Source organism: Trachurus trachurus (genome assembly GCF_905171665.1).
Source record: "Trachurus trachurus genome assembly, chromosome: 3".
NCBI classification, from domain to species: Eukaryota; Metazoa; Chordata; class Actinopteri; order Carangiformes; family Carangidae; genus Trachurus; species Trachurus trachurus.
In genome coordinates this window covers 8,024,653-8,037,059 of record NC_139893.1, presented here as the reverse complement: position 1 = coordinate 8,037,059, position 12,407 = coordinate 8,024,653, and the positions used below count along the sequence as shown (strand labels likewise).

The 12,407-nt window shown below is 41.3% G+C and overlaps 1 protein-coding gene across 1 annotated transcript; it reads right to left on the bottom strand.

Annotated features, from left to right (window-relative positions):
- Window positions 1-5,296: 5,296 nt before the first annotated feature.
- On the bottom strand, window positions 5,297-10,114 carry LOC311006530 (trace amine-associated receptor 13c; the record flags this gene model as incomplete). The annotated part of the gene is made up of 2 exons (XM_083999377.1): window positions 5,297-6,195; window positions 9,832-10,114. The coding sequence occupies 2 exons, from the start codon at window positions 10,112-10,114 to the stop codon at window positions 5,297-5,299; spliced, it is 1,182 nt and encodes a 393-aa protein (XP_083855503.1).
- Between the last annotated feature and the right edge of the window lie 2,293 nt (window positions 10,115-12,407).

Genomic DNA, 12,407 nt, shown 5'->3' with positions numbered 1-12,407 from the left:
TAATGTCTTTCCAGGACGTTTCAGAGTTCGGCTATCTGAGGTGAGTGACTACATGCAAAAACACAAAGTTTATACTGTTTATACTGTACACTATATGAGTTCAGTGGTGTGTCATAAGGATTCGAGTCATGTACCATAGATATTTGATTGTTTTTTGAGTGTTTGTTGTGGTTGAAAGAATTGCCCCCATGGGTTAGCGTTGTCGCTATCCCGAGCGCCGGGTAGCCATGGTGTAACTCCAGTTTGCCTGCATCAATTTTAGTCGCGTTTTTTGCTCCCCCCAACACTGGGTGACCATCAGGACAACGATTTAGGAGTCAAAAATAACCGGAATTCTCCTTTAAGGTTCATCCAAACGGTTTCTAGATTTGTAGCTAAAGATTTGTCAGCGTAATAGCAGACGTACACACCAAATTATTTTGAATGAGCTGCAGCCAATTGGACAAGTCTGAACCACGGGGATACTTCATCACTCACTCACTCAGGTGTGGGTGTTCACAGAAGTAGCACTGGACTGTGGTTGGTCCTTATCCATCATTTTTTTTACCAGCCCAGTTTAGACGAAGCCGCGCCCACTTCCATCCATGTCCAAACCCTCCACAGAGCGACTGAAGCTCCTGTCCCTGCGCTAATGACTGCGCAACTTTGTTGTTTCAAATCCTGAAATTCACAACCCGTGCATTTGACTGTTGATGATTCATGTCGAAGTTTCTCTGTACAAAATCTCTCCAGGACTGAGGATGAGCAACGTGACTCAAGCAAGCACACTATCCATCTCCAGACATTTGACCAAAATTTAAATGATTCTGACTAGCAAATAACCATCATGCCTGGTTTTTTGTTTACTTGCAAATCAGTCTTTACTGACAGCCTATAGCTCATGAAGCCCTACTGCGTATTTTTCCTTCTTGAATCCTTCAAAACACGTTTCAACATGTTTCCAGTCACAGGCTGTTACGCATGACATTATCTGCAATTTCACACACTTGTTACGACACAGTCATCACCTCACGACAGAGCCGTGGCAGCCTTTTTTGTTTTCCAATTACATTCAGTATGAAAAGTGGCTTTCTAATGCCTCTGAAGTGGCTGTGTAAGTGCTTAACTGGGTTGGAGTTCTGTGCTTTGTGCCCACGAAATTACAAAACAGCACTGTCATATTATCCATGGACAAGTTCTCCTCACGTCTTACTTCAAACCCTTCCCTGCAGCTTCTTACATGAATGCTAAATGTTTCCTCTTGAAATATGTCTGTCTTTAATTCATAGTCAGTCATGTTATCTGAGTTCTTGAATATCCAGAGTGTGCAGACAGTTTTATTGTGATTTTTCTTGCACTAGACACACCTGCCTGTGCTATATGTATATCACCAGTTTTTTTATACCAGGGCTTTACTTTGCTTTATTAGTTCAGATAGCAGCATAGTTACTCAGGCACATTATGCTAAAACTACCATATGGAGTTTGACCACTAGTAGTGCTATTTAACTATGTTTTTACAAGCAGGTTTCCATCTGTTTGCATTTTGCACACATGTGCAGGAGAACCTGGACATGGAGTCACAACCTGCTTCTGGTTTTAAATGGAGACATGCTGCAAACTGAGATCAAGAGATGAGTTCTGCAGAGTCTGATGTCAGATGTGTATTTGGGCAAGAGAGGTAAATCCAACAGGCCCCGTTCATATGATCATATACTGACCTCATACACTGTAGATATATTGCAATGTATCAATGAACTTGATCATTCATAGTGATCACCGACATTTTGTGTGGTGCCTGGTGCAAAATGGAAATGTTAGAGCTGCTGGTGTGTCTGACAGATGGATGATGTCGGAGGTGGATTCAGCTGGTGCATGAGCAAACAAACAGAATTCAAACTGTTTGATATTGTGTCATTTATATTCATAAACAGTAAATTGCTACCTACAGTTTACCGAACAGGGAAATGAAACATTTTTTTTTCAAATATAACAGCAGCTGCTTCATCATAATCATTGTATCTTTTAATGGCTGGCAGCGTGTGACTAATGCAGGCTCAAACATGTGTATAGCTTTGTCAGGTTGCCCGACTGTAAAAAAAAGAAAAGAAAAAGAAATACGACAAAATATAGAAAGAAAAATAACAATAACTACAGAGGGACTTTGATGGTTTAACACAAATACCCAGACGTGCATGCACGATAAATCTGGGAAAGTTGCCACCGCCCTGCAGCAAAAATTTCAACGCTGTGTGAGTCAGTCTACTACCACAGTGGCTGTGTATGAACGCCTTCAGACAGAGAACAATGCTGTCAGCCATTATTGTCCAGAAGTTCAACAGTGGAGTGTATGATTCATAGGCCTGTTAATGAGAGGTTATAATGTACTGATTCGTGATATTGCCCATACAATAAGGTCGCTGAGATGTGTGCATGAATATATATAGTAATTATAAGTGACGCATAAGATCACTGGTCACATAACTCTATAAGAGGATCCATGATGTGTTCTCTGTCCCTCGTGGTCTCCGTCCCCTCTCCTCTCGTTCTTGGAGGAGGCAAGTGTCAGATCATTTATTTCATGGCGGGGCTGGAGGTGGAGAACGCTTTTATCACATCGCTGCTGACATTAGCCGTCAGCCCTCCATCTAGCTCTCTCCCCGATGTCTTCTCAGGCTCCAACGGAGTAATTGTAAAACACAAACTCTTTCCTCATCCCTGCAAACACACGCACGGTCTCTCCTACTCAATTACAATTTGGGTCACTAGGTCTCAAGATCCTCTCCTCTGTGTCTTTAGGCTTTTAGCTGTGTTTCTTGTTTTAGATTTAGTCTCTGTGAGGAGATAAGACCTCGCTCTGCTTTTCTTACCTGCAGACTATCAAAAGATCCCCACATTCTGGGTATCCAGTGGTATTACTGTAGCTGCTGCTCTCCTTATATTACATAATCCCAGTGGGATCAAGTCAATACTACAGCAGAGTAAATGGAGGAACGCTGAAGTGGTGCTCCTGCAGCTTGTGCAACTGCTGAGGCTGTGAATATTACAGCAGTGAGCCGAGTGCATTACTGTCACACCAAACCCCATTAAACTCACAAATGAAATGTTCCCAAACACATTTATTATTACCAAATCTGATGCAGTCACCATTAATGAATTATGCACTACTGATACAACTCTGTACAGTGATTCAATATCAGCACAATAATAATCATTTGTTTTCTTACACGGAGGCAACGATGATTAGGATGCTGAAGAGTTCAACCTTTTCCATGATTGTGACCGTTTTTTTGTTTTTCTTTTTTGGTGGAAAATGCCAAATGGCTGAAAGTTTGTACAAGATATTCATTCATTCATTCATTCATTCATTCATTCATTCATTCATTCATTCATTCATTCATTCATTCAGTGAAGTTCACACATAATATAAGAGATTTGTTTTCTTCTTGTTGACCATTAAATTCCCTGATGTTTGTTATTGGATCAACTTTGCAGTGCATCACAGCACCTTTTGATATAGAAAAATTACTCCATGAACATGCACTGGATTGTCGATTAGTTGGCTTTAGAGGAATAATTTGACATTTTGGGAATTAATCTTATTTATAGTGTTACTGAGTCGTGTATGATTAATTAATATTATGATTAATATTATGATTAATATGATGTCTGGCAAATACAAACCTGCAGCCAGTGTACAAAAAAGCCAATCTTCTCATGTGACCCTCGGCAAGACAACTAATAAGAGCCATTTCCAAAATGTCAAACTACACCTTTAACGGGCACTTCATGGTAAAAAGGACAACATGTTTTAGTCTTTTAGTGTCACATTGATTGAGCTTTAGGAATAATGTTTGTATATTCACAAAATACATCTGGAAACAATTTAGTAATTCAATGCAAAAAAGAAAAGAAAAACATCTATAATTATTTCCCCCTCTCTATTGTTGATGCATTTGAAGAGTTATTAAAATACTCTCAATGATAGAACTCAATTAAAGCAAAAACATTGTTATGATGAATGAAAATTTAACCATTTAATGCTCTTGAATGCTCCTCATCTTCATTCATATATATATATCATTATACTGTCAAATTGTACAATACAGAATTCCAAACAATACACAAGACTTCTATAGCTGACGCACTGATGAGATCATTTTATGTCACAAATACATTATACCCTGAAAAGATAAGCCGGCACAGTTTGAGGGTCTGCTGTGTGTTGGCATCCCATTCATTAAGTCTATACAGATTTAATAAATACTCAAATCATTCTCTTTAATCTACATTTGCTCAGACACAAAAATGACCAAGATTATGAAATAAAACTTGTACAAAATTAACCTTGTCTGACAAATGGCAGAATGCAAATGGCTCCCTTAGTAACTGATAAAGTGCATTTCTGATACTTGAGGCAGATTATTATCACAAAAGATCGAAATTAGAAGCTCAAAAATAAATATATGTAACACACAATCAAATATATGGTATGAACTGTTTCCTTCACTGAAACATTTGTAATCCGTATTATCCCAAAGAGGAGGCAGTAGCAAGATTTCTAAACACATGATTGCACATAAACATCCCTTGTTAATGAATAGATGACAAACCAAGCACTGACACACTGAAACACAAACTGTGTGGTCGTTGTGGTTGCCAGTGAAGCCCCTGCAGACAGTAGATAAGATCCTGAAGTTATTGAGAGGCTCATAAAAGTTGTCTCATGTGTAAAAAGCTTCAGGAAAGAGGTTTGACGATGGAGGCAGGCGAGACGATGAGAGACCAGAGGAGAGGATGCGGATTGTTGCGGCAGTAGAGTAGCTACAAAGATCTTCAGTTTATTTCAATAACGGCCCTTTTCCTTCAAGACCTGCACCATGTGTGTTTGGTCCGATCCCAGAAGCTGTTCTCATGCATAGATATAGGTTTGTTTGTCCAAATATGACTGTGGATAGAGGTCAAATACTTTAAGTAACACAATTCTCATTTGCAAAGATTTGCAATCCTTTAATTTCTGAATGATCTATTTTAGTTAACTCCACATGTAGTATAAATAGTTGGGACTTTCAAAAGATTGAAACCATTTTCACTGATATAGGCCCTATAGTAAATTTGAACTTGACCCCAACAGAGGTAAGCTTAGCTAGCTTAGCTTAGCACAAAAACTGAAATCAGCTTGAACTGCATAAGTCGACAATCTTTTCCCTCGTCTATTTTTGCAAGAAAGTGAAAGAGCCTAATTCCTTTAAAGTCAATTTACTGGAGTGCAGCCACACACCACATGCCCTTTGCTCCTGAATGAATGAAAGTATCCCTCAAGTCTTCTCGCCATGCGGTGGGGACTGGTCTCGCTGAAAGAGCAGGGTCACACCCTTCCTGAAGCGGTGGTCCCTGACGCTGTAGATGATGACATTACAGCAGCTGTTTCCCGTCAGGATCCAGAAGGCAAAAAAGGAAAAGTTACACCAGGTGTATCCCACCACGTTCCCGAGCACAAACACCGCGATGGGGGAGAAGGATGCTGTGAAGGCGAATGTGAGGATGCCGATTGTCTTGGCGGCTTTAATGTCTGAGAAGGAGGGCCTGTGGGGGCAGCCTCCCCCTCCTCCTCCTCCCCCCGCATCACTCAGACTCCCCTCTGAGAGCAGTTTGCGTTTTCGGGAGTACCTTCGAATGCTAGTGAAAGACACAATGTTAACCGCCAACGTGCCACCGAGCAGCGTGAAGTCAAACGCTGGGAATAACAACAAAATGTTGGCGTCGGGCGGCAGCTGGCTTCCAAACAGCAGCGGGGTGTAGTTGCACATGCGACTGCACTCATTGTACTCCAAAGTGAAGTTCCTGCTGAAGATGAGAGGCGCAAGAGCCAGGAGGAAGCTGGCCGCCCAAGAGAGCAGGATGAGGAGCAGAGTTCGTCGACGGGTCACCAGGGCGTCCTTGTGGAGCGGCCGTAGGATGGCCACGCTTCGCTCCAGCGTCATGAGGAAGATGGTGCTTATGGAGACAAAAGTGCATCCGGCGAACACTGGACCAATCAGCATGCAGGGCTGCCAGGGGCTCACCAGTCCGCCGAGGGAGGAGGAGGAGGCCGGCGAAGTGGAACTACCCTGGTACCAAATGGGAGGAGCGTTCGTCACCATCAGGGATATCTCGGTGTAGACGGAGAAAGGGACGACGAGGACACCGACCATCATGTCTGCTATGGCGAGGGACACTGTCCAAGAGAGAAGAGACAACAGGAATTTATGTTTATATATATATATATTTAAATGGAGCAAAGCCTGCAAGCTAGTTCAGGCAGCCAACTCGAGCACACACCCTCTCAATTTGGTGGTCTATTTAAGATGGGTGACTTATCCATCGTCCTCTTTGCTTGTCTATGACACAGCAGCATCTCACAGCTTTACCCTATTTTCAGCCCCACCACCACCCCAGCATCCACCTGTAGGCTCCGGGTTAAGATAGTCGCTCGTCACCAGAGATGGACAGAGTACTCGACCCCAGTACTTGAGTAAGAGTACAAATACTACTGGTCAAAATTTACTCCGTTACAAGTAAAAGTAGCTCAGTCGACATGTTACTTGAGTAAGAGTAAAAAAGTACTTGCTTTTTAAGGTACTTAAGTATCCAAAAGTACATGCTTTTAAATTTACTTTAAGTAAAAGAAAGAGTAAATTTTTCACATGAATTAATTACTATAATTTTTTCTAAATTAATTTAAGGACCTTTTAACTCTTGTTTCTGAGAATTAACTATTTGAAACCAGCTGCACTGGTGTGCTGCTTTTAGGGGTTAGGGTTTCCTTCTTTGACAAACACAGCTTGCAATAGTATTTTAGAAAAAAAAAAGAGCAGACTGAAAGTAACGAGTACTTTTCAGACTTCCTAGAAGTTAACTCGAGTAAAAGTAAAAATATTTGTCTTGGAAATGTATTCAAGTAAGAGTAGTAAGTGCCAAAGAAATCTAATACTCAAGTACAGTGTTGGGAATGTTACTTTTAAAAAGTAATTAGTTATAGTTACTAATTACTTCTCCCGATAAGTAACTGAGTTAGTAACTCCACTACTTCACTATAATAGTAACTAGTTACCAGGGAAAGTAACTATTGCGTTACTTTTTCTTTCTTTTTTTAAAGTTTAAATATGTCGAAGAATTTGGATTTTTTTTCTCTCATTTTTAAATTGTATTTTATTGTTTTCATATATTTCACTGATCGCAATTATGGAATGCGAGTGTGTGTTTTATTGAAAGCGAGGCTGGTGTGCCTATGAAAATAGGTTACAGTGGGTTTTTTAAGTGCTGTGGCTACAAGCAAATCTCATATTGTCTCTGTACAAAGACAACAAAGACCTTTTTAAATGTGAAAACAGCGGAGACCTATTCAAGATTTGCGTTTAATAACAGGCGAAACATCGAAATTAATTTATTCATGGCCACATTAAGTGAAATTATTAACTTTACCGATTATCCATCTGATTATCTGTCCTGCTGCGAGCGCACAACAGGGTATCTGCGGATCCTTAAAAAGTCTTAAATTCATGTATCTAAAATTAAGGCCTTAAAAAGTATTAAATTTATTAGAAAATTCTAAGATGGTCTTAAATATATAATACACAGCATCATAAAATATGTATGCACTTAAACTTTTATATGAAATAACAGGGTATGCGCGCGGGGTCTTAAAAAGTCTAAAATGTGAAAATCTAAATTTTAGGTCTTAAAATGTCTTAAAGCAGATATCAGCTTCACGGTCGTTTCGGCTAATGCTGCGTTCAAGGCAGGCTTTTGAAACCGTAAGTTACAGCTTCAAGTCACAACTACGACTTGGTAGCGTTCCAGGTAACCCGTAGCTCGTGTTTTTACCATCCTGTTGTCTGTGAAAGTTCCCTATAACGGCCACTCGTAACTTCCGACCCGTGAACTCGTACCAGATCGAACTGGTATGACTTCACAGGAAGGAAAAACACAAAGTACGAGTTTCTTTGAACGCACCATGAGTTAGCAGCCCCCGCCCTTGTCAGGCATCAATTGGTCCTCGTGCTACGTCACCACATTCACGCGCATCCCTTGGCTGCACACACAGCCCTTCATGCCGTTCTCTCTCCTCATTGGATAACACTTGTATCCCACAAGGAAAATTTTCTCCTCGGGTTACAGCAGAGCAGAGTGACGGAGAGACTCGTGTTTAGGCTGAAATACTTCATGTAAGTGATTGCTGACGGAAAATAGGACTATTTAGGACTTATATTAACAAAAACATTCCACTATCTGCTTTAAATTTGTTGAATTGTGTTCAAGTCTTAATAATTTTAGACAGGTCTTACATTTTCTTATGCCCACCATGGGCGAGCATTTCACTTGCATTTGCCCCTAAAAAAAACAAACATGTGTGAACCGGAAAAATCACAAAAAGAAAGAGCACACGATTGGTCAAAAACTACAAATCCCACAATTATCTGGCCTCAACAATAACAGTAGTTAGTGTGAGTAAGGGAGAGTGGAGCTGTAGGTGAAAAGAGGAAACAACGCCACGTCTGGTCCTGTTCTATGTTGTTCGTTCACACCGTCACCGTTTATTGGTTACGTCCGCGGTGTAAAAGGCCGTGACGCAAAGACGCGATTAGGCGCGAGACGCGGTAGACGCAACTTTTTTTTTTTTGCGACGCTACACCCGATTCTTTTATGGCGACGGGACCTTCGCGTCTTCGTCCTTTTCCTTTTCAAAAAAAGCGTTCCTCGTGTTTGGTGGGAAGCCCCTTGCGGGTCTTCCCACCAAACACGAGGAACGCTTTTTTTTCGCTCGAGTTTATACGCGCGACCAAACGCGAGATACGCGAGAAATGCGATTTATCGCTCGTTTTGACTTTGTGTAAATTCGCGTCTTCACGAGCCCGCCCATTTTCACTACAACAACAACATTTCTGCTCTCACCAACCATGGTTGAGGTCACAACGCTGCTGTAGCTGCTCTGGAAGAGTTCCAGCTGATGAGCTACAGAGACTTTGGGGTCAAAGAGGAGCAGTGCGTCGCTGTGTCGGACTGTTTGGATTTAATGAAGAAGCTGCACAGAGTCAGGTGAGCAGAAGCTCAGGACAAACACTTCGCTCCGGGACATAATGTAGCTACACCTCACATGTTCTTGTCTTTTACCTCAGGGAGATTAAAGTAGTGTCTGTTTCCACTTTCCCTCCGATCTCGGCAGCTTCCCTCTGCTAGTCTGTGTGTGTGAGGCTAAACTGCGTGCGTGTGTGGTTTGTGTACAAACTGAACACTGCCTCTGATTGGCTTAGCATGAAACCTTACTCTGCCTCAACCAATCATCATCACTTATGCGGTTGTCTCGTCCCTCCCTCCTCCCCCCTCCCCTCACCAAAGGAGAGGAGGAAAAAACAACAGTTTAGCAGCTTCTGTGTCTGAGATGAGATGAGCCAAGTCGGAGGACAACGGCTTCAAAGTAGTTTGTAACGCGCCTCATTTAATTGTCGGTAACGGTAACGGCGTTGTAACGGTGGAAATAGTAATTAGTTAGATTACTCGTTACTGAAAAAGATAACGCCGTTAGTAACGCCGTTTATTTTAACGCTGTTATTCCCATCACTGCTCAAGTAAAATACAAATCCTCTGGATGTGTATTTAAGTACAGTACTCAAGTAAATTTACTCCGTTACTGTCCACCACTGCTCATCACTCCCCTACTTAAATGAAATCCTATTCTTCCTAGAGTGATGAAGTCGGAGCCTTGACGCCAAACTCAAATGTATAATGAAGCTACAATAAACATTTTAATTGTGAGTTGTCTGACTGAAATAGATAAGTTTGATAATGTGATAAAATGGCTCAGAGCATTTACCTTTCAGGTATCCCTGTGGTGTTCTCGATTGCCTTGTTTGCACAAAGACCGTGAGCGTGACCACATTTCCAACCACGATGGCAAATGCCAGGCTGACCATGAACACCACCGCCAAGGTGCGATTGAGAACGCCACAGCAGCAGAGGGTGCACAGAGGGGCTAGTGACTGACCCGACGCGAGTCCTGCCTGAGTGGCTGCACTAAGGTTAAATGAACAGTCGGTGGTCGGCAGCAGGACCGCCGAACTCCCCAGGACGCTGATGTTGGAAAACAGAGCAGTCATGGCCCAGGATGGACTGGTTTTAAGCTTGTGACGTGTCGGTGGTGGAGCTGCTCAGGAGACCATGTCCTGGACCGAGGATCTGTTCTGTAGAAAAACACAAGGAAATGCATTTAAAATCATCATGAGAGAAATGTAGTGAACACTAGCGTGTCAAACAGGCTTAGCAAATACAGTCAGTCATGCTGTTCTTACAAAGACAAATCCACTGTTATCGACAACCATGTAGGTAAAGCACTGGTCCAAGAAGAACAGCCACTCTGATGGCACAGTTGTCTGCATCCATCACACCCGAGCTACTAACTGTCTTGTCATGACGTCCATCAAAGTCTTTAATTTCATAACCATCATGGACATAGCGAGCGAAAATTGCACATCGACACCGTTGACATGCAAAAGAAAATCCATTATCTTCGTCCCCTTTTCAAGAAACACACTCTGTGGTTTCCTTTCTCCTTCTTTCCTTTTATCCTTTTGTGTTTCATCTTTCACCCCACGTTTGGGTGTGACAGGGTTTTGTCAGTGCTTGAAGAGACAAACCTCTTTGCATAATCAAACTTCACAGTTACATTATCAATCCACACAAAGTTGAAAAACCTCAAAATACTCTTGCAGAAAATGATATAATGGGAGTTGATTACACTTAACAATCTGGGCCCACTAAATATCTGTCTGCTTTTAGCATTTAGCTAGAAAATCCTCAATTATTGGAGAGAATATAGTGTAAAGATCCACATGTATTGATCTACATATCCACAATTAAGAATATCATACATTCTTTATGTAGCCGATGTCAATCTGGCCCTCTGCGTTGGGTTTCTCGGCAGGTGGGGTTCGAACCCCAGTGCTCAATGAGCGTCTGACAGCCAGTTTGCACGTCCTCTATGGGTGAGTGAGTGCACCTCCGTTACATTTACATCTACCTGTTAAAACATATAGCTTTTTTTGGCTGAACGATGATAATCTTTTGGAAATTACATGATTGTTTTGCTGTAATATTGTGCTGGACATCAAGACAAGCATGTAATTGCTTAAAAGGAAGAAAAAAGCAAAGCATACGAAGGGTAGAAAGTCTTTTATTTCCAGCTGAAGTGATGGACAAGTTCTTTTTTTCTTTTTCTTTTTTTTTTGCTTGTGTGTTCTGGTTACATGCTTTTTTTTGTGCCCTGACACTGTTGGAAGCACCTCGATGCTGTCAGAGCCCATGCTCAAACTCTGAGTTCAGTACCAAATGTCTCTCTCAGCTGACAACTAAATACACGGGTCCTTCAATCATTTATGCTGTTCACTGGACTGGAGAGCAGGAAGGTACACACATCTAAGAAAACAAAGGGTAACAGGAATGGACATATTCAGACCAGAGCAAAACCAAACTGAATCCCATGTTCTCACCACGGCCTTGAGCACAGAAAACACAGTCGACGAAACATCACAGCTGTGAGACTTGAAATCCTTAAAACTGTTATCAACAGTGAATAATGAGAGGCAGAAAGAAAACACTTGTTCTTCCTACGACCTGCTTATTGTTCACGGTTTAATTAAGGAATTACATATAAAAGGATGACGAATCATTGTTTGTCCTCACAAATTGTTCACACGTTGGATTGCTTTAACATCCCTTCCACGCATTAAATTCTGTATTTTTAGTCAACTGTAGAAAAGGCTAGCTCAAATTCTTTAATAATAAACCTTTTTAAAATGGTTAGCTTTAAAACTTGACAAATGTGCATTTGTATTTAAACAAAGTGTCAACACCATAGACTGTAAATATTTTAACATGAGACTCTATTGACTTTTTGGTCGGCCATTCAAATAAATGCAGCTTCTGATATACTTCTATATTGGCTTCAAAGAATTTTTTTCAATCATTGTATCGAACCCTAAATAAAAGGCCAATGGCTCACCTTTAACACAGATCAATACGTCAATTATTTCCAAATTTGACTCTGCTTGTAACGGCATCAGTCCTACCACTAGGTGTCACTGTTTGTACCATCAACGCTTACACCAAAGCATTGATTCACAGTCCCCTAGTGGCCACAACCAGCAGGGGCGAGTTAACGCAAAGTGTTTTGTCGTGTTAATATACTGTATGGCACTAGCTTGACTTTACATATAACCAGGTCCAGTTCTGCTCATTCAACATTAAAGTATGAATGTATTTCTATTGAATGGCAATGTCAGTATTTAAATCTGAGGCTGCACTGATTGTGCAAATAGCTGAGGGGTGAGACAACAACACTGCTGAGCAGCATTATGAGGTTTAACCAACAGAAACTGGTGCAGAGATAGAGGA